At 40.0% G+C, this 23606-nt stretch overlaps 1 protein-coding gene across 1 annotated transcript in view; it reads left to right on the forward strand.

The window, feature by feature from the left end:
* Positions 1-23606, forward strand: part of PTPN22 (protein tyrosine phosphatase non-receptor type 22) — a 49043-nt gene that overhangs the window by 19661 nt on the left and 5776 nt on the right. Inside the window, exons 12-19 of the mRNA XM_045816693.1 lie at positions 9788-9864; positions 9998-10806; positions 13059-13142; positions 13301-13431; positions 14574-14601; positions 18108-18188; positions 18438-18553; positions 21263-21293. Of these exons, the coding sequence (XP_045672649.1) occupies positions 9788-9864; positions 9998-10806; positions 13059-13142; positions 13301-13431; positions 14574-14601; positions 18108-18188; positions 18438-18553; positions 21263-21293 (1357 nt within the window). The remainder of the gene's footprint in view (positions 1-9787; positions 9865-9997; positions 10807-13058; positions 13143-13300; positions 13432-14573; positions 14602-18107; positions 18189-18437; positions 18554-21262; positions 21294-23606) is intronic.

The raw sequence follows: 23606 nt of genomic DNA on the forward strand, positions 1-23606 counted from the left end.
CAGCTAGAAACTTGGACCTAAGAAAAGACATAATGGCGAGTTCCTTGGGTTTCCCTTTGCCTTATTTATTCCAGGCTCAGCAGTGCAGACAAAAGAAGACCCAACAACAGCCTACTCTCTCTAGCCTAAGGACCAGGAAAGGGGAGACATAACACTTTTGGATAATAATCACTCTACTTCAGTCAACACCAAATAAAAAAATGGCCCTTAACCCCATGCCAGCAAAGGCTGAGTGGGGAGCCTAGACTCCCACCAGCACAGGACCACGATAAAGTCAGGGGTGGTGTCAGAAAGGTCAAGCAGAGAGCTAGGACTTCCATCCCCACTGGCCTGCAAGATAGTTTCCCTGCAGCGCCAGTGAAGACCCATGTGGGGAGTTCGAGCTTCCACCCGGCAGTAACATGGCACCCCAGTCCCCTCCCCACTGAAGTTAGGGTCAGAAGAGGCCTGTCGGATGGTCAGGACTTTCACCATCATCCAACAGGAAGGAGCCCCCCCGCCCCCCCGCCACCGCAGTGTCAGGGACGACACAGGAGCCTCTCCCATGGTGTGCCCCTTGAGTATCAACAGAGGTCAAGTGAGGAGACTGGTGCCGGAGGTAGAATCCACCTGGTAGTGACAAGGCAGCAGCACTCCCTTCTCCTGTCAGAGCAGAGTCAAAAACAAACAAACAAATAAATGAACAGCTAAAAGAAAAGGTTGAACTAAGATCCAGAGCATCATATCTCAAACTGAGTGAGTGAAAGACAACACTGAGATGACAGAGATGTTAGATCATCTGACAAAGATACGAAAGTAGCCATGATAAAAATACTTCAATGAGCACATGCAAACATGCTTAAAACTAAAAAAAAAAAAAAAATAGAAAGGCCCAGCAAAGAAATATAAAGACTCAACAAAGAAACAGAAGATATAAAGAACCGAAAAATACAGTAATTGAAACAAAATAGCTTAGTAAATAGGCTCAACAGCAGAATACCGGGTACAGAAGAAGAATTAATGAAATGGAAGATAGAAAAATAGAAATTGCCCAATCTGAGCAACAGAAATAAAATAAACTGAAAAAAAAAATAAACAGAACCTTAGAGAACTAAGGGACTGAAGCAAAACAAACAAACAAACAAAAGCAAAAAGATGAACAAACAAACAAAAAAACCCCATAGCATTTATGTCATTGAAGTCCAAGGAGCAGAGGAGAAAAAAGACTAAAGGCTAAAAAAGTACCAAAAGACTCATCATAATTAAACCTCTGAACCTAAAGACAAAGATTACAGGAAGCAGCTGGAGAAAAATGACCTTCACTGTAGGAGGAAAACAGAGTGGCAATGGATTTGCCATCAGGAGCCAGGGAGGCCAGAAAGAATGGTGCGATGTTTTTCAAGTGCTGAGAGAGAAGAACTCCCAAAAGAACTGGGTGTGGGAATTCCACACCCAGTGAAAATATCCCTCAGGAATGAAGGGGGAATCAAGACGTTCTCAGATGAAGAAAAACTAAGAGAATTTGTCACCAGTAGACTTACCCTACAAAAATTAGCAAAGGAAGTTTCCTAAACAGGAAGGAAATCATGGAAGAAGAAAAAACATGGTAAGAAAAACATGGATAAACATGATAGGTTTTCCTTCTCTTAAGTTTTCTAAATTGTTTGATGATGGAAGCAAAAGTTATACCATTGTCTGATGCGGTTTTAAATGGATTAGAGAAAATATTTAAGGCAGTTATACAAGCAGGGAAGAGTTAGGCATGTCAAGGGTTCTGTACCTGAGCTAGCAAAATGATAATTCCTGGAAACTGTGATAAGTTATGTGTGTATGTGAGGGGGACCTGAAAAATTGGGAATTTATTCATAAAAAATTGTGTATTTATTCTTACATGTTTAAACTTCAGGCACCTTCAATGTACTATCCATCTGATGCAATGCACCTATTGAGACATTTTTCCCACTGCTCAAAACAGTTTTTGAATTTGTCAATTTTGACGCCTTTTAGTGCTTCTGCCATGTTTTGTTTCACTTCTACATCCACAAAACGTTTCCCTTTGAGGAATTTTTCATCCAGGGAAACAAACAAAAAAAAACTCACTCAGGATGAGATTGGGTGAATAGAGAGGGTGGAATATGAGGGTCATACCATTTTTTGGTCAAAAACTGCTGAAAACTCAGTACAGTGTGGGCAGGTGTGCTCCTAAATCACCCATGATGAAATGAGCAAATGCACTGAAAGGGTCTTCAAAAAAATTTCCTGAAGCCCAACCCAGCTTCTTACAACAACGCCAGCTGGTACACTGACACAGATGAGTTGCTAGAACACTCACCTCGTGGGGGAAGCCTGCACTACAAGGGGTCTGCCCTCCAGAAGATAATTCCAGGGTTTTTTGGGTCCCCCCTCATAATGTAATACCAAGAACTACAGCTACAAAAGCTATACAAAGACACACTTGAAAAAAACTATACACAAATCAAAACGAAATTCTAAAAAAGCACAGGAAAAAGAAAAGAGAAATGTAAAATGGAGAGAACAAATAGAAAACAAAAAATAAAATGGCAGACTTGAGCCCTAAAATCAATAATTACACTAAATATAAATGGTGTAAATACACCAATAAACAGAAAATTGGCAAAGTGTATTGAAAACATGACCTAACTATATACTGTCTATAACAAACATACTTCAAATATATAGGTTGGTTGGAAAAAAGATATATCATGTAAACATGAATAAAAGGAAGGCAGCAGTAGCTGTACAGGGTGAGGCAAGGTTTACAGTTGCATGTGAAATACAGAGTGCATTCTTGTATTATTTGTATTAATTATATTAATTTCCCCATAAACTGTCAACCTACTTTTTTCCCACCCTGTATTAATATCAGATAAAGTAGAGCAAAGAAAATGGTCATAGATAGGGAGGGACATTATATAATAATATAAGGGTTAATTCACCAGTAAGTCATAGCAATCCTAAGTGCGTATGGACCAAACAGAGCTTAGAAAACTGATGGAAATGAAAGGAGAAATAGACAAATCCACAATTATGGTTGGAGACCTCAACATCCCTTTCTCAACAATTGGTAGGAAAAATTGGCAGAAAGTCCGCAAGAATATGGCATTGAGCAAGATCATCGACCAACAGGATCACATTGATATTTATAGAACGCTCCTCCCAGTAACAGGTGAATACACATGCTTTTCTGGTGCTGATGGAAGGTACAGCAGGATGAATCATATCGTGGGCCATTAAACAATCTGAACAATTTATGAGAATTGAAATCACAGGAAGTGTATTTTCTGATGACAGTGAAAACAAACCAGAAGCCAATGACTAAAAGATAACAGGAAAAGATCCAAATACTTGGAAACTAACCACACTCCTCTAAATAATCCATTGAGTCAAAGAGGAAGTATCAAGGGACATGTTTAAAAATGCATTGAACTGAATGAAAATGAAAATGTACCTCAAATTTGTGGGGCAGAACTACAGCAGTGCTGCCAGGGATTATTAGAGTGATTTACAGCACTCTGAGTGCGTACATCAGAAAACAGGAAAAGCCTCAAATCAATAATGGGAACTCCCACTTAGAGAATCCAGAAAAAAAAAAGAGGAAAAAATGCCAGAGAAAATGAAAGCAAATAATAAAGAACAGAAATCAATGAAAGTATAAACAGAAAATCAATAGAGGAAAATCAGTGAGCCAGAGAGCTGGGTCTTTGAAAAGAGCAATAAAATTTACAAACTTCTAGGAAGACTAATCAAGAGAAAAGGGCAAAGATAACAATGACCAGTATCAGGAATGAAACGGAATATCTCTGCAGTCTCTGCGGACATGAAAAGGGTCATAAAGGAACATGGCGTGAACAGCTCAACACATTTACCTTCACCACTTAGACAAAATGAGTTACTTCCTCCAAAAATACAAACTACCGCAACTCACTCAATATGAAATAGATAATTTGAATAGCCCCATAATGATTAAGGAAACTAAATTTGTAATTTTAAAACTCCCACAGAAGGAATCTCCAGGTCCACATAGTTTCACTTGAGAATTCTACCAAATGTTTAATGAAAAATTAACAGCAGTTTTATATACAAACTGTACCAGAAAACAGAACAGGAGGAGACACTTCCTCATTCATATTTACCACTTTGACCATTTTTAAGTGTACAGTGTAGTGGCATTAAGTACCTTTACACTGTGTACTGCCATCACCGTTTAGTTCTAGAAAATATTCATAACCTAAAACAGAATCTACCCATGCCCCCTCCCCCAACCCCTAGTAACTTCTCTTTGTCTCCATGCATTTGTCTATTTTAAGTACATTATAGAAGGGGAGTCATATACTTATTCTTTTGTATCTGGCTTATTTCATGCGGTGTGATTTTTCAAGGCTTATTCATTTTGCAACATGCATCAGAATTTTTTTTATGGCTGTACATTATTCCACTGTGTGTACATACCACTTTTTGCTTCAGTGGACACCTTTGGGCTATTGTGAGTAATGCTGCTATCACCATTGGTGTAAAACTACTTGTTCAAGTCCCTACTTTAAATTGTTTGGGGTGTATACCTCAGAATGAACTTGTTGGATTATATGGTAATTTTGTTTAATTTTGTAAAGGTGCTGTCTTACTGTTTTTCATTGTGACTGTAAAATTTTACATTCTCACTAGAAATCCACTAGTGTTCCAACTTCTCCACATCCTTGCCAATGCTTAGTATTTGCTGTTTTGTTTTTGTTTTGTTTTTGTCTTTTAGATGATAGCCATCCTAATGGGTGTGAAATGGCATCTCATGGTTTTGATTTGCATGTCCCTAATGATTAGTGATGTTAAGCATCTTTTTGTGTGATTATTGGCCATTTGTATATTTTCTTTGGACAAACATCTATCCAAGTCCTTTTGCCCATTTATTTTGCAATTTTTTTTATTGTGGTAAAGTATGCATACAATTCAGCACCTTAACCAATTTTGTATGTATAGCTCAATGATATAACGTATGTTCCTATTCCTGTGTAGTCATCACTGCCGTCTGTCTCCAGAGCTCCTTTCATCTTGCAAAGCTGAAACTCTCTGCCCACTAAACGACGAGTGTCCATTCCAGCCCTCCCCCCAGCCCCGGGCAACCACTGTTCTACTTCTGTTTCTGTGAATCTGACCTCATATCACTGGAATCATGATGTTTGTCCTTTTGTGTTTGGCTTATTTCAGTTAGCATAGTGTTCTCAAGGTTCATCAGTGTTGTAATATTTGTCAGAATTCCCTTCCTTTTCAGGACTGAATAATATTCCACTGCATGTGGAATATGCCACATTGTGTCTATCCATTTATCCATTGATGGGTGCTTGCTTTGCTTTCAACTTTTGGCTGTTGGGAATAATGCTGTTAAGAACAGGAGTGTATAAATACCTCTTCGTGTCCTTGCTTTCAGTTCTTTTGGGTATATGCCCAGAAGTAGAATTGCTGGATCATATGGTAATTACATTTAATTTTTTGAGGTCATGCCATACTGTTTTTCACAGTGGCTGAACCATTTTACATTCCCACCAGCAATGCACACAAGGGTTTCAATGTCTCCACATCCTCACCAACACTTGTTATTTTCTGTTTTTATTTTTATTTCTGTATTTTTTTATAGTGGCCATCCTAGTGGGTATAAAGTGGTAACTCATGTGGTTCTTGTTTGCATTTTGCTGATTAGTGATGTTTAGCATCTTTTCATGAGCTCACTGACCATTTGTGTTTCATTTTTGGAAAAGTGTTTATTCAAATCCTTTGCCCATTTTTGAATTGTTTCTTTCTGTTTGCTTGTTGTTGTTGAGTTTTAAGAGTTTTCTTTATACTCTTTAGGAATTTTAATCCTTCATCAGAGATGTGATTTGCAAACATTGTCTTCCATTCTACAGACTAGCCTTTTATTCTGTTGATTGTGTCCTTTAATACATGGAAGTTTTTAATTTCTGTAAAATCCAATTTGTTTATTTTTCCTTTTGTTGCTAATGCCTTTGGTGTTACATCCAGGGAATTATTGCCAAATCCAATGTCATGAAGCTTTCTATGTTTTCTTTCTCTTAAGAAAAGAGTTTTATAGTTTTAACTCTTATGTTTAGGTATTTGGTTCACTTTGAGTTCATGTTTGTATGTGGTGTAAGGTCAGGGTCCAACTTCATTCTTTTGCATGTGAATATCCAGCTTTTGCAGCACCATTTGTTGAAAATACTATCTTTTTTTCCATTGAATGGCCTTGGCGCCCTCTTCAAAAGTCACATGCCCACATATAGAGGTTCCTTGCCAGGCTATTTATTCCGTTGGTCCTATGCCTGTACCACCCTGTCTTATTGCTGTAGCTTTGTAGTAAACTGGGAAATAAGGCCGTGTGGGTCCTCCAACTCTACTCTTCTTTTTCCGGATTGTTCTGGCTCTGTTGGCAGTGTTTTATCATTTTAAACATGCAAGTCTTGTTTGGTTAAATTTATTCCTAAATACTTTTTTGTTGCTAATATTAATAAAATTGTTTTTTAAATTTTGTTTTTAGATTGTTTTTGCTAATGTACAGAAATACAACTGGTTTTCATGTGTTGATTTGTACTTGTCAAGTTCGCTGCATTTGTTTGTCAGCTCTAGCTTTTTTTTTGTATTTGGTGTCTTTAGACATATAAGATCATGCCATCTGCAGATAATAACTTTACTTCCTCTTTTCCAATTTGGATGCTTTTTATTTTATTTTATTTTTTTTCTTGTTTAATTGCTCTGGCTAGAACTTCTAGTACTATTTTGACTGGAAGTGGCAAAAGTCAGCATCCTTGCCTTATTCTGGATCTTAGGGGAAAAGCTTTCAGTCTTTTAGCATTGTGTATGATGTTAGCTCTGGGGTTTTCCTATGTGGCTTTTATCATATTGAGGAAGTTCCCTTATGTTCCTAGTTTGCTGAGTGTTTTTTTTTTTTTTACTACTTCTCATCCAAGAATATGTTTATTGATTCTTAGAAAGAGAGTAAGGAAGGGAGGGACAGAGAGAGAGAGAGAGGGAAACATCGATGTGAGAGAGAAACATCAGTCAGCTGCTTCCCGTACTTGAGCCCTGACCAGGGATCAAACCCGCAACCTTTTGGCATACAGGATAGCCAGGATTTTATGAGTGTTTTTATTATGAATTTTGTTAAATGCTTTCTTTTCTGCATCAGTTGATATGATTACGTAGGTTTCTTCCCCCTTCATTCTATGAAGGTGGTGTATTACAATGATTTTTTTTTTGTTGACCCATTGTTGCATTCTGGGAATAAACCCCGCTTTGTCATGGTATATAATTCTCTTAATATGCTCCTGAATTTAGTTTCCTTGTATTTGGTTAAGGACTTTGGCATCAATATTCATAAAGGATATTAGTCTGTAGTTTCCTTTTTGTTTAGTGTCTTTGTCTGGCTTTGGTATGAAGGTAATGCTGGCCTCAGAGATGGACTTAGGAAGTGATTCCGCCTGTTGAATTTTTTGGAAGAGTTTGTGGAGGACAGGTATTAACTCTTCCTTAAATATTTGGTAGAGTTCACAAATGAAGCCACCTGGTCCTGGGATTTTCTTTGTTAGGCCATCTTTTGATTACTAATTCATTCTATTTATACTAGTTGTAGGTCTGTTCTGATTTTCTGTTTCCTTCTGAGTCAGCTTTGGTTGATCACGTTTCTAGGAATTTGTCCATTTCCTCTAGTTTATATGATTTGTTAGCATATAATTGTTCATATTATTGTCTTATACTTTTTATTTCTGTAAAATTGGTAGTAATGTCCCACTTCTTTCCTATAATTTGAGATTTTAAAACTTTGAGTCTTCTTTTTTCCTGAGTAAATCTAGCTAAAGATCTGTCAGTTTTATTGACCTTTTTAATGGATCCACTTTTGGTTTAGTTAATTTTCCCCACTGTTTTCTTAGTCTCCACTTTATTTACATCTGCTCTAATCTTTAATATTTCCTTCTTCCTGCTAGCTTTGGGTTTCGTTTTCTTTTTCTCTAGTTCCATAACTTATAAGTTATCCATTTGAAAATTTTCTTCTTTTTCAAAGTAGGCATTTTCAGATATAAATTTCTTTCTGAGCACTGCTTTCACTGTATCCCATCCATTTTGTTATGTTGTGTTTTCATTCATTTCTAAATATTTTCTAACTTTCACTGTGATTTCTTCTTGGACCCATTAGCTGTTTAAGAGTGTTTGTTTTACATATATTTGTGAATTTTATGTTTTCTTTCTGTTATTGATTCCTAGATTGTAAACATTGATTATGATTTAAAGAGATACTTTATATAACTTCAGTCTGTTAAAATTTATTAAGACTTGTTTTATGGCTTAACACAAGGTCTGTCCTGGAGAATGTTCCATGTGTTTGAGAAGAAGGTGTATGTTGTTGGGTGGAGTGTTCTCTATGTGTGTTTTAGGACTAACTGGTTTATGGTGTTGCTCATACCCACCCTCTAGTTCCTTAATGATCTTCTGTCTGTCTCGGTGTTCTATCCATTATCGAAAGTGGGGTAGTAAAGTCTCTGAATCAGTTTATTGGGCCTACGGTAACAAGTACCACAGACCGTGGAGGGGTCGCACAACAGCTTTATTTTCTCAGTTCTGGAGGCAGGAGGTCCAAAATAAAGGTGTAAGCAGGACCGCGCTCTCTCTCCTAGCTCTGGGGGAAAATCCTCCTTGCTTCTCCTAGCTTCTGGAGTTCGCCAGCAAACCTTGGCGTTCATGAGCTTGCAGATGCGTTACTCCAGTTTCTGTCTGCGTCATTGCACATTACACGACACCCCCCCCCCGCCCCCGCTGTGTGTCTCTGAGTTTCTGTTTCCTCTTCTTCTAAGGACACACGTCCTTGTGTCAGGGCCCACCCATCCAGTACGGCCTCATCCTAAGTACATCTGCAAAGACCCTACTTTTAAATAAAGTCGGTTAGAGACATCAGGGGTTAGAGTTTCACATATCTTTCTGAGAGTCACAACTAAACCCATAGCAGGTGTTATCTTACGATTGCTGATGACTTTTTAAAATAGTTAAACATCTCTGAAATCAGGATATATTTTACAATCAATGGTATCTTCGATTCCATGTGCCTCCGTTACAAATGTAATGGGGTCGTTACCATGAAGGAAATACAGGCCGAGAGTGGCTGTGTGAGTGAGTTGGAGTGTGGTTTTAGGGTGAGGGGTCAGGGAAGGTTTCCTTATGTAGCTGACATTTAAATAACAAATAATTACTTAGAAGGAGCCAGCCATGCAAAATCTGGAGCAAGAGTATTTCAACCAGAGGGTGAAAGCCTTGAATTGGAAAGAAGTTTGGTATGCCTAAGGAATGGCAAAACAAACAAACAAAAATCAAAACAACAACAACAACAAAACCCCAAACCAGTGTAGCTAGAGCATAGTAAGGAAGAAAAAGGTAGGACAAGATGAGGTACGCATGGGACCTACTAAGCACCTACTAACAAGAAGGGTCGAGATGATGAAATCTCTGCAGGTGGAGCGTCCTTAAGAATACAGCCACCCTCAAGAACATGGTAAAACTCCCACATTCGAAAAGATGCTGCTATAAGTAAACCCTTTCTAATTTCTGTAACACCACTGATCCTTTATTCTGACCCTTTCGATGTCCATATGCCAACACGCTCTTGTTGGGTTCAGTATTTCGGAAACTCATCTAACAATTTTATGAATTATTTTGAATCTTTATCCTTTCTGGAAAATGACTTCTCAGCCTTATGGACATAAACTATATCACTGTCATCGCTTCACTAAAAAACAATCTCTTATTTCTCTTGAAGATTCAAGCAACGTATTCAGTTCCTGAGCAAAATTCCAGTCTAGAAGCAGGCGTTTATTCTCTCAACTTACCAACAAGGTGAGTGTAATTTTACATGTCTAAGTGTGTCTCGGAGGCGTCTCTCATGCTTGCAACTCATTGCAGTGCTGGGAAAGGTTAGGAAGAGGCCCGCTGGGGGTATGATACCCTTGTTACTTTCTTGTTGTTTCAGCGGCACACTAGAAGCAGAAGTGACAAACCAACATACAAGGGGGGGAAATGCAGAAGCTTCTTCCTTTGACCTTCGGACTTCTGAAATAAGAGAAAAGAAAGAGTTAGCTGTGCAGCCTGCTGCACAGAACAGTTCTTTCGAGTTTCTGGAGCTCAACTGTGGTTGTAACAAAAATGCTGACCCCACCACGAAGCGGGAGACGAAGGCGGTCGCCATAGCTGGGGAGCCTCTTCAGAAGCACCAGAGTCTGGACTTGAGCTCCGTTTTGTTTGGAGCGTGTCCTAGTTCCAAACCTGTCCACGCAGCAGAAAGATACTTCAATTCGAAGGGGCCCATAACCCGGACCAAGTCAACGCCCTTCGAATTGATACAACGGAGAGACACCAAGGAACTGGGCATCGAGGAAAATTTTTCTTATTTGGAACCTCAACTGAACAGCCCTCGCCTTGAGGAGGCTCGCAGAACGATGCCCGTTGCCTCGGGAGAGCTGAATTCCTCACTGTGGTGTGACGCCGAGCGCCCAGGGCGTCACGCCCCTGACGCAAACACGCACGACTCGAGTGCTCTCACCGCGCATTCTCACCTGTCTTTAGAGGATGACCCTTATTTCCTGTCACTGTCTCCAAGTAGTACTGGTTCCAGGATGTCTCTTGATTTACCTGAGAAACACGATAGGACTGTGTCGCCTTGCTCTCTGTTGCCAACCTCCCCTGCCACCCTATTTCGTTATTACGAGTGCCACGATTCTGTCGCACTGAATCCTCCAAACAATTTCCCCCCCACACTGAGCCAAGAGACAGTGGCAGTCGGTAAGTTATTTTTACAAGTTTGTACAGCCTTTTAGATGTTACTCTGATTCTCCAGAAGGTTTGGTTTCTTTTCATCCTCCCCCTTGTCCCTCTCTGTGTGCTTCCTCCTCCTCTAATGATGTGATACGTTGAAAATAGCAGAAACAAACATGTAACATTCCAGGATCTGTATGATCTATGGTCCAGCATCTACGCCAGCAGGGGCGCTTGTAACAAAGGCAATTCTCATTCCTGGGAATGTAGGGCAGAGGTCCACAACTGACCCTTAACCTCTAGAAGCAAATTCCAAAAGAACACGAGAAAAGATTTGATCGATGGCACCACACGGTCACTGAGAATTTTTGCTCTGCCGCCACGCGGCTGCACGGGGCTGAGCAAGGGCTGAGGATGGTGTGCTGTTGCCGAGGCGGCTGGAGGAAGGCCATCGAACTTCCTCCTGCCTCTTCATGTAACTTAGTAGACAAGAATATGTCTTCTGTGTTCTCTGTGGGATTTTAGTCACATATACCACTTTACTTTCATACTTAATACTTCTAGACTTTTGTCCATTACACACATTGTTTTACTGAGTTGTTCGATATTAGAAGTAAATATCTTGTTAGAGAAAATTATATGAGTTTGATGTGGAAGGAGAGAAGGAGAGCAAAGAGTAAGTTTCACTCTCTTAGGTAGATTATCAGAAATTTATAAAAAAACATTCCACCTGAATAAGAAGTAGAAAGAGCTTTGACTCTGTAACGTTATTGTACAGTTCCTTAACATAGGCATGTCAAACTCATTTTCACCGGGGGCCGCATCAGCCTCGGGGTTGCCTTACACATTTATACAGTCTTAAAATTATTTCAGCCCTTAGAAGGCAACCACCAGGCTGATGTGGTCCCCGGTGAAAATGAGTTTGACACCCCTGCCTTAACAGATGTGTAGATGTGTATCTTTGTTACAAAAATATTTTATCTGGATCTAGTTCCTTCTTTGATTAGGTTATTTTATCTGCTTTGATTTTGTTTTGTAATTTAAAGGAATTTTCTTTTTCTTTTTTCACTTTTTTTGTATGCTTTTACAGTTGTCTCATTTTTTTTCTCCCTTTAATTCCCCTCCACCCCCAGCGCCCCTCCCACCAGCCTTCTCCTCCCTTAGTTCAAGTCCATGGGTCATACATATAAGATCTTTGGCTTCTCCATTTCCTATACTATTTTTAACCTCCCCCTGTCTATTTTGTACCTACCATTAATACTTCTTATTCCCTGTACCTTTTTCCTCATTTCCCTTCTCCCCCTCCCTGCTGTTAACCCTCCCTGTGATCTCTGTTTCTGTGAGTCTGTTCCTGTTCTCCTCTCTGAGCACCAGTATTAAAAGATAAATCCTTAGCTTCAGTGATTGGAGCAGCATACATGTGTGCCCTCTAGAGGCAGTTTATTATAATAGCATTCAATTTTTTTTCTATAAAAATTCTGAGTCTATCTATAGAAATATAGAAAACCCTCAAAACCAAGGGGGAGGGTGGAAGCAAGCGAGGGAGGTGGGTTTGGCTGGGGAAAAAAAAAGAAAATCCTGTTACAACCTTGTTTTGTAAAAAAACAAAAAACATACATATTCTTCACTTTGTAAAATGGATTATACATACTAAATCTTTATGATTTAACCTGGCTTATAACTGAATTCTTTGGCATCTAAAAGTGCTTTTATGATGCTATGGTGTATATTCTATGTGAAACAAAAAAATTGTGTAATGTTTTAAAAATTGCGTTTTTATTTTTAGAGAAAGGGGAAGGGATGGAGAGAGGAGAGGGAGAGAAACATTGATGTGTGAGAGACACATCCGTCTGTTTCCTCTCGTTTGCCTCCAGCTGGGAACCGGGCCCACAACCCAGGCCTGTGCCCTGACCGGAAATCTAACCGCTGACCTTCCGGTTTGCGGGATGTTGCCCAATCCACCGAGCCACACCAGTCAGGGCGAGAGTTATGTGATTTAAAGTCATATAATATTTCATATTCTGTTAACTGATTACCAGTGACTCAATCAAAATACCTTGGGGCTTTTAAAAGAAACAACACATTTTGAAGAAGCAAAAACCTCCTGGCTTTGCAACTTAAGATGAGAGAATTTATTTTTGCTTTTCCCTTGAGTGAACAGATGCCAGCTTAAATATTGTGATGATGCTCGATGGGATTTACATAAAGTTTAGAATGTAAGAATTTTCTTTGGATTTTCCCGATTGAAAACTGTAATTATATTTCTGACATTTGGATAGCGACTTCCCCGAGAATCGACGATGAAGTGCCCCCTCCACTTCCAGAACGCACCCCTGAGTCTTTCATTGTGGAGGAGGAAGCTGGTGAGTACAGTTCAGTACTAAGCAGTGTAGCCAAGCACGGATTAACTAGGGAACTTCTCATGTCCTCTCAGTGTCCTGTGTGCTCTTGCCGAGTGACTGTGGCTTTCTAGAAGACGGATAACTCTCCGGAGAATTGGACCGTGTTCACTTTCTTCCAGGAGAAGTCCCACTGAGTGTTCCCAAGTCTGTGTCTTCAGCTGTGATGACAGACGTCAGAAGACCACCAGAGTGGGGTGGGACACCTGAACCCAACAAACCCGATGACTCTGTGAGACTTAGGCCAAGCAAGGTCAGCACCTTTTTTTTTTTCCCCTGACTCTACTCATTTGGATTCAGCAGATTATAGTCCTACTCCTTGTGTTTCTAACACCTATTAATCACCAATAAATATTAGCCAGGTACTACTTACGAAATGACATGCCAGGGTACGTGGTGGATAAAAAGGCGTGTAAAACCCAATTGTTGCCCTTAAGAAATGTGTAGTCTAGCAGTGGAGATACAGGAGGTGTACACAAGTATTTCTGTCTGTTGGTTATCACGAGGCAAATAAAACCAGTGCCATATGAAAGACAAAAGATTTGAAAGTGCGGAAGTCCCCTCAGGTGGGAAGTGGTCAAGGGACTTAGTCAAAGTGGAAACATTTGAGCTGATTCTTAAAGGGTTATTAAAGAAAAAAGAAACGTTTCATAAGTAGATAGCTTGTTTGCAATAGTCACTTGTTTGGCTGTTCATGTTAACTGTGATAAAGTATTTATGGAGAGTAATTTTTTTTGAGTGACAGATGTCCATATTATCTGAGTTAAACCTCTTGGAATAATGTTCTCTGCTCCTGCTTCTGGAAGAAAAATCTGCACTTTCAACTATCTGATGTGCATTTGTATATATTCTGTGAACCAACTATCCTACACTTTCAGAGATCAGAAAAGTAATTAACTAAAACATTTGAGCATGCCTACCCCCGCAATGCTAGTAGGCAAATAGTCTCTACCTTTTTAATTATACTTTTCAGTTACTGGTAATTGGGATTATTACTGTTGATAATATGACGCATACAATGGTCTTTCACTTAATAATTCCCGGAGCAAAGAACAACCCCTCCTCTTCCAATGCCGCATAGTAACTTCAATTTCAACAACTGACCGCCCATTGAAACTTCAGGGCAATGTTCCATGTAGGAAGGAAATGGGTCAAAACAGGGTCAGTTTAGGACTAACTGTCATGACATATAAAAATTACTTTAAGAGTTTGATGCTTTTTTTATAATCCAGCACACTTATAAGTCACAAAAAAATAGGGTCAACATTTCATCGCTATCTCTTACTGGTATGCGCAATATCATTTCAAAAATGCCACGTATTGCTTTGAGTTTGTAAATTTGTGCACATATTCTTGTTTCACTTTTCCTTTCTTTCTCTCTCTCTTTTTTTTTAGAGTGTAAAACTCCAGCGTCCCAACTCAGGTAAAAAAATTCTCTTGGCTTTAGATGAGATTTTAGCCCTAAGTATTTGTACTGTAGGAGTGGCTCGTTAAGCTCAGAGTAAGTCACCTCGGGAGATGGCAGGGTTCTCATACTAGCTTCCACTGTTGATTGGTTTATTTCTGGTTTCCCCAGGCTAGGAGGTTCATCAAGGGCTGGGTGAAGACAGGATTTTAAGATTCTGCCCCTCAATATATAACCCGTTACAAAAACTATTTTAGTAGTATCTCTTCCTTCTCTGCGGCAGTTCCATTTTATAGGTTTCATCACTGTTCACAAGGTGATTCTAAAAATTCTTTGTGGCCGTTTAGATCTTTAACTTGCCGTTGATTCTCCAGGGCTTCTCTGCGCTTTGCTTGTCTTAGGCATTGAAAAACATCAGCAGCAGCTAATGTTTATTGGGCACTGATAAGTACTTTCCATACACCATAACAGGTGGTAAGTGCCCTCAACATATTTATTCATATTAACATACCATTCACTTATCATAGTCCTATTATACATAAATAGGAAGTATAACATAGAGGTTCAAAAACTGGCCTTTTGTGTCAGAAAGACTTTAATTCAAATCCTCAAAGTACCAATAGTTATCAAAAAGCATAACCTTGGCCCTGGCTGCTGTAGCTCAGTGGATTGAGTGCTGGCCTACCAACCAAAGGGTCACTGGTTCAATTCCCAGTCAGGGCACATGCCTGGGTTGCTGGCCAGGTCCCCAGTCGGGGGTGTATCAGAGGCAACCACACATTGATGTTTCTCTCCTTCTCTTTCTCCCTCCCTTCCCCTCTGTCTAAAATAAATAAATAAAGTCTTTAAAAAAACCCTTGGTTAAATGATATATTCTATCAATTTTTCTCATTTATAAAAGGAGGATACCAGGACTCCTTTATTTAGAGGATTTCCATAAGGATTAAGTGCAATGATGTACATGAAGCTTTAGGCACAGAGATTGTCAAATAATAAGTGACCATTAAGTGTTACCTGTTATAATTTTTATTAGATAATTATTAAGCGAGCATTTCCTGGGCAAGCTCTGTGTGCCTTCTATCATTTTAGGAGGGTATATAAGAGAGGGTGCTGCTAGAAGGACAAACACCAGATGATTTCACTTGCATGTGGAATCGGAAGAACAAAATAAACAAACAAAATTGAAACAGACTCACAGACGCAGAGAACAGAGCGGTGGTCACTAGAGCAGAGGGGGACTGGGGACTGGGTGAAAAAGGTGATGGAATTAAAGGTGCAAATTGTTAGTTATGAAATAGTAACTAACAGGAATGTGAGGCACAGCACAGGGAATAGAGTCAATAATGTCATAATAAGTATGTCTGGTGCCAGGTGGGTGCTGGGCATGTCAGGGGAAGCACTTTGTAAAGTATATGCTTGTCTAACCAGCACACTGTTCACCTGAACTAATATAAAATAATACTGAATGTAAAAAAGCGATATATTGTGAAGAACATAGAGGATTTGCTTTAAAATAATTTAGCAGAAAAATAGGATTGAAAGGGTACGTTTGAGCAAATCTGGAAAAATCTTGAAGACTGCTGAACTGAGGTTATGGAGGTTCATTGTACTAATTTCTCTACTTTGAAGTATAGTTGAAAATTTTCCTTGAGAAATAGAGAGAGAAAAGGCACTGCTTAGTGCCTTAGTGCCTTACATTGAAATCGGGTAGACGACATCAGTACTCATCTGGAAAGACGAAGCGGTCATGTGTGTGGCAGTGCTTAGAATCACCCCGAGTGTAGGAAAGAAGGAAGGCTTGACCGGGTAGAAGAGAGAAACCCAAGACGATGGCTGGACAGAGTGATGGGGGAGGAAGGCCGGGGGCAGGGGGCGGGGTCACAGAGACGCCAAGGTAGAAATAAGCACGACCAGTGGTGAGCCGGTGACTGTAACGGCACCAGAGGCTCTCCTCTGGGAAAGACGGACAATGACTGGGCCTAGGTGGAATGTGGGGAGATTCTGAGGGACTTATGAGAGCGAGGCAGATGATACCCAGAACAGGCGACTCTGTGGAGAGAGCAGACTCGTGGTGCCAGTCTGCTCTGGAGGGGACGGGGAGAGATCGCCGGAGGAGTGTGGACACGGTATCCCTTCCAGGCGATGAGAATGTTTGGAAATTAGGTAGTGAAGGTGGTTGAACAACACTGTGAGTGTCCTCTATCAGTCACGGCAGGGTTTGTCATCTGTGTTTTTTTTTTTTTTATCACGCACCAAGCCAGGCAGAAGAGTTTAGATTTAGTGCAGCGAGTAATGAGCATTGTAAGGTCCTTCATAGGGGCAGTATCCAGGTGAAAATGGTATTTTAGAAAGAGATTTGTCAATACATTGTTAACTGAAAGTTCTCAGAGTATTTCCTAATAGCAAAGTAGTTGATAAGCTACCTCACATCATTATCAAATGTTTATGAAGTGCCCACTGTGTGCCAGTTATCATGTTAGGTGCTGGAAACAAGTACTGTATCACACTTCGCTTCTGCTTTCACCCAGTGCACAGGGACAAATGGGAGAACTTGCTTTACAGACAAATACTAAGACCGGAAAAACCACATGACCAAAGATGGGTGAAACTAGCCCTTAGCCACATCTTCATTTTCAGACGACATCGCCCTAGTCTGGCGTTGTACTCAGCACTGTGTAATAGGCAGCCCCTGCCAGTAGAGCAGCATTTGTATCTTTAGGATTTATATCAGGGGAAAATAGCCCCATTATTTAAAAATAGCCCCATTATGGAAAATTTCAACACTTATTTTGAACCTCCTATGATAGCATTATCACACCAGTAAAATTAACTAATTTCTTAGTATTACCTAATACCCAGACATGTTCAATTTTCTTAAATTGTCTTAACAATGCCGTTTCACCATCGGTTTCTTTGAACCTGGATTCAAACAAAGTCTACACATTGTATTTGGTTTATATGTTTCTTACAACTTTTACAATTTGTAGCAGGTCTCCTTCCTTTTTCTATTTCGTCATGCCATTTATTTGTCACTGAGTGCGGGCCATTGTAAAGAGTGCTACTATCCTGGCTCTGGCTGTTTGCCTCCCTGTGGTGTTGTGCACCTGTTCCTCTTTCCCAGCATGCTCTATGGAATGGTAGTGAGAACTAGGAGCTCAGTTAACTTCTGGTTCGGTTTCTTTGGAAAACCACTTTTGTAGATGAGCTTACAAGTTTGCAATGAATCAGAGGCTCCATGGTTAGAGAGCTAGAAGAACAAAATTCTTGAGGCTGCGGTCATTTTTCAAATAATTTTTTATTTGGTTGTTGTAGGTTCATAATGAAAAGTTGGAAAGGGCGGGGAGGAGGGTGGGTGGAGGTGGACGAGGGTACAAGGGGATACATGGGGATGGGGAAAAGTACAGTTAAATAAATAAGTAAATAAATAAACAATGGGGAAAGTCATGCAGAACCCGAAAGGGGTCTTAACCTCAGACTTTGAAGCGATGGGTGATTTTGTTTGCTGTACACTCTTCTCATCACAGATCTGCAAGAAGACCGCTCTTCTCCCCCACCTCCACTCCCAGAGCGAACCCCAGAGTCCTTCTTACTTGCTGATGAAGACTGTAAGTGGCAGCACTTTCTCTCCAAAAAGTTCTAAAAACAAGGCTGTTAAAAGTTTAATGATAAAGCAGGACCTAAATGAGAAAGGTACAAGGAATGATTAAATAAGATAAGAATAATACATGTCAAAATCCCATAATGTATTGTAAAAATAATGCATAAAGAGTCCAAGGAAAGATGACTGCATATATATCTATATAAAACCTGAAAGCTTAAGAAGCTATGTAACAAAACATTTTTTTCTTTTTTAGGTATGCAGGCTCAACCCATGGAAATTTATTCTGCTAGCTGTCCTAACGCCATGGAAAACTCAACATCTTCAAAACAGACACTGAAGACCCCTGGGAAAAGTTTCACAAGGAGTAAGGTAATGACAATGGGAGTTTACAGAAACAGGCCAGAAGCCTTTCCTTACTGAAAGTGTGCCTCCTCTGTCCCCCACCCCCGCCAGCTGCCAGCATTAAGATGAAAAATTAGATTATATAGCTTCACTGAAATAGTTGGTCTTACAACTTTCAAAATTAACAGAAGGAAACAAAAAAAAATACCCCTTAGTTTAAACCATGCCCAATAAAACCATCAACTTTTTTTTTCTGGAATGAGACAAAATGATTCCAAAGTTCAAATGGGAGGATGAAAAGAGCAAGAATGACCAGAAAAGTGGGGAAAAAATGAAAAAACGTAAAAGCAGTGAAAGGAGGGTAGCCTTACCAGCTAGGAAAACATTGTAAAGCCCCAGTAATGAAAATGATATGATATTGATGTATGAAAAAAAAACACATACCAACAGAGCAGGACAGGAAGTCCAGAAACAGACTGGAACACGCATAGGAATTTAGTATGTAGTTAAAGATGGGCGTCTTAGTAAGTGCTGTGGGATGAGCTGAATACGCACCTGAAGAAAAAGCTAGGATCCATGCTTCACAGCTGTACCAGGATGTAGTCTAGGAGGGTAAAATGTTTAAATGTTAAAAAAAAGAACAAGAAACAAGCAAACAAACAAAACCAACCCAAAAAGTACTAAAAAAAAAGAAAACTTGCAAAGATTACTTTACGACCTGGGAGTGGGAATAACCTATATATGACTCGGAATCCAGGAACCATAAGAAGAGAGATTGATACATTCTCCTAAATAAAATAGAAACTTTCCACATGTTGTAACTAAAATCACCTTAAAAATCAAAAGACAGAGGACAAATGGGAGAAAAATGTCTCTATCTGGCATCGTAGCTAAGGAGTTACTTCTTTACTGTATAAAGGTTCCTAGAAACTCATAGAAAATAATAACCCTAGTAGAAAAGTGGGCACAAAAAGAGATAAGATAGTTTAAACAAAAATCAATATTCACAGTCTGCCCATGAAACATTTGGTATGTCCAACCTCAGTCATAATAAGAGAAACGCAAATTAAGAGCGCTGTGACGTGCTGCTTTCCATTGATCAGAATGGCACGTTCCACAGCGTGACTACGTTCTCTGTGAGGCAGCCCGTGGGAACCCAAGCACACTCCTGCATTATCGGTGGGAATGTCACGCTGGCGTGATTTCTGTGGAGGACAGTTTAGCGCCATCTATCGAATGCATCTGCCCTTCGATCCACTTCTAGGACTTTGTCCTTCAAAGATGTGTGTACATCTATGAAATGAACTGTGCCCAGGCTATTTACTGAAGTATTATTTGTAAAAAGCAGACTATTGGGAACAACATAAACATTAATCATTAGGGAAACTGATTAAATAAACATGGTATGTGCAGACAATGGAATCCTATGCAGCTAAAAAAATGAGGACTTTCTCACTATATTTACATATAATTTATTAACTTTTGCTGTAAAGGAACAAAGTAGAATCTATATTGGTATTACATACTTATACATAGCTCTGGAAGGCTACAGTGGGTATCTGTATGGGAGGGTTAGAAACTGGGTAGACAGGAAACAAGAATGGTAGCTTTAAAACAATGTTTAATTGACTGTTGAGGTCACGCTGGCTCACAAAGCTGCACAGGTTTCTAGTGCACAACTTAACAAGGCATCGCCTGCATGCCGCCTCGTGCGCCCATCGCCCCCACCTGGTCTCATTTCTACTAAGGGAGTTTGAATTACAAATAAATTATCTATTTTTAAAAATCTAAAAAAGTTTTCAAGAGAAAAGAATTTATTAAAGATCTAGTATATAGAAGATTACATTTCTGTTAGGTGTTAGGAAAACAGAAATGTCATAAAGAATACCCACCTGTCCTTGACAAGAGTACAGGTAATCGTTGCAGCAGCGTGCCTATGTAAGAAACGACATGGAAGCTGTCAGGGAGAATCGAATACCATGGGACAGATTAAACGTACATGCTGACGATATGTGGAGAAGAGAACTCTGGGTAGGTTCCCGGAAGAGATAAGCCAGACAGTCTACTCTAAGGGAGACAGAGGACATAGGTTTGCTGTAAGGAAAGACAAGGGTAATGTTATGGATGGGACCTTAGTCAACTGAGTGCAGAATATGATTGATAAAAATCCTTGGCTAGAATGGGAATGGCTATGGATCACAGCTGTCTTCAGGAGCTTTGTGGGTTCTCAAATCATCCTAACAAGAAGTAGCAAACTCTGTTTTTTCCTGATAGGCTGATAGAACTATTTCTAAATTCATAGTGTGATTCTCAGATGGGTGGGGAAAACAGCAAGATAAAATCAAGTGGAGACTTTGCCCTGAATTAAAAATGGTAAGATGGAAAAATAGTTTTGTGCATTTTGATGGCTATTTTTTAAGGAAATTATTCCTGCCCTGGCTGGTGTGGCTCAGTGGATTGGGTGCCCGCCTGTGAACCAAAGGGTCGCCGGTTCAATTCCCAACCAGGGCTCATGTATGGGTTGCAGGCCAGGATCCCAGTAGGGGTCGTGTAAAAGTCAACGGCACATTGATGTTTCCCTCTGTTCCTTCCCCTCTCTAAAAATACATAAGTAAATGAAATTTAAAAAAATAAAGGAAATTAATCCTTTTGACTGAAGTCTGTATTTCTACTTGATTAAAGTATTTTGGACTTCAGGCAGAAAAATTAACATTTTCCTTTTCTCCATTTCTGTAGAGTTTGAAAATTTTGCGGAACGTGAAAAAGAGTAAGCATCTTTACACTTATTTTTTTCATAACACATGTACTGCTTTTATAGTTATTTAATTCTCCCTTACATAACCACTCGTGAAAAAGTTAGTATTCTTCCTCAACAGAGGCTTTCCAGGTGCTATGGATTAGGTCAGTCCTCAGCTGTGTGTTGTGCTGGGCTCCACAGTGATAATACCCGGGCGGGGGGAGGGGCGGGGGAGCTTCTGTGGCAGACTGCAATAATGGAAAGATGTTGGCACTCTCTACTCATCCTAAGATGCTGTTATCCAAATGCACTGTTTAAAATTCCCAGCAGTCTAACCTCAAATGTATTTTCTTTGAAAACAGTCACAGCAAAGCATATTGTGAAACAAATGTGTTGATTTAATGAAATAAAGTATTGACACATTTCTATTTTTTCCAAGTATTATTAGCAATAGTGAGTCTGTTGCTTACTATTTTGCTAAACTGTGATGAAAACAGAACCCAAGGACTACTGAAACTGTGGGAACTTGATTATCTCAGAAAACCTTATTTACAACTACAAAGTACACAAAACGTGGTGATACCATTTTTACAGCTTTGATCCACTTGGTCCATCATCCAGGACCACACAGCTACTTGGTGCTACTGAGAAAACTTATGTGAGGTGTTATAACAGTGAGAAGGGTTAGAGCTGAACCTTACTCTTTTCTTCCGAGTTTTCACTCTATCTTTTTGTCCATAAACTTGTTCTAGTCTTGATCTCCAAAATGAACTGGTTTCTCAGCCAATGGCTAAAGTATGACGGAAAAGTACGATGGCTAGAGCCAGCCAAAAGAGACTGTAAACCTTCCAAGGGGAGGAAAGTATACTATAAAGCATGAGAATTCAACAGTTAAAAGCAAAGAAATGAGCGGCTTGAAGAGCCAGCCAAAGACTGATTTGATCAGCTTAGCTTTGAAAACACCCAGGTTTCTTTTTCTAAAAACCAGACCAAGCTGAAACCCTTCTTTCTGCGGGTCCAATCCTGTCCTGGGGCTGTCAGATAAAGACACAGAAACTTGAGGCAGACGTGGGCTGGCACAGATGGAGACATGGGGCTCTCTGAGGACTGAGTCTTGTGTCTAAGTAAGAGCTCCCGCCCTGGCTGGCGTAGCTCAGTGGACTGAGCACGGGCTGTGAACCAAAGCATCGCAGGTTCGATTCCCAGTCAGGGCACGTGCCTGGGTTGCAGGCCACAGCCCCTAGCAACCGCACATTGATGTTTCTCTCTCTCTCTCTCTCTTCCTGCCTCCCTTCCCTCTCTAAAAATAAATAAAAATAAAATCTTAAAAAAAAAAGAGCTCCCAGGTCATAATCCAGATGGAGGCTAATCCTCTATTTCTCAGCTGCCTTTATCCTCTGGTCTTTTCTTCCTTAATTGAAGAACAATATCTGGCTCCAAAACTGATCCTGAAGCTTTAGCCTTATCTGCCTGTATTTGCCTGTGTGTCCTCTTCCCACTCGATGGCTCGTGACTACTGCTCCCTGTGCTCTCCCTGTGGCCTGGCTCTCTCCCTGGTTTGTAGTCGAAGCCGGTCCTGAACCAATTACTGCCAGTATATTCAATGCTCTGATTAGGGAGGACGGTGTCATGCCTCATATTTGACAATTGTCATATGTGGACACTGACCAATAACGAACGAGGTCAGCCTTCAACAACCGGTGTGACCACGGCAAAATCCTGCTTGAAAATCAGTCCTAGTCACAGGTCACCTAAAGGTAGAATCAGCTCCACCAGGAGTGGGGGACTGAAAACTGGGGACAGGTGATTTCCTAAAGGAAAATGCAAGTTCTATTATCAGAGGTAGAAGGAATTAATGCTGGGCAGGTGGCATAAAAAAATCTATGACAACCAATATGTAAAATAATGGTTCTCTCTGATTTAGATGCAGAATCTTTGTCTCCTGTTGTAGAAAAACAGTATTCTTTTCTGGAACAATTGTTTTCTTTCTGGGGGGTGTATATAACTCTCAGCTCATAGGCAACAGACACGATGATTAACAAACATCTCTTGGACTTTCTCACCCACACCTGCTTCTTATGCATGTCTCTATTGTCAGTGCCTAGCCCAATGCGTAGCACACAGAAGGTATTCAATAAGTGTATTTTAATTGAATCTGATTGAAATTCAGTATGCACTGTAGTGATTCATACTCGGGTACCTCCAGGACTGGGGAGGTATTTCTAGAATCCTAGTACTAGGTATGTGTGCATACATGTATGCAGTCCTAATACTGCTTTCTGGAACTATTGAAGATAAAACAAAAGATGACTATTTAATAATTTCTCCCCAATTATGTGCTGT

Source organism: Phyllostomus hastatus, unplaced genomic scaffold (genome assembly GCF_019186645.2).
Source record: "Phyllostomus hastatus isolate PE091 unplaced genomic scaffold, TTU_PhHast_1.1 phas_scaffold_216, whole genome shotgun sequence".
NCBI classification, from domain to species: domain Eukaryota; kingdom Metazoa; phylum Chordata; class Mammalia; order Chiroptera; family Phyllostomidae; genus Phyllostomus; species Phyllostomus hastatus.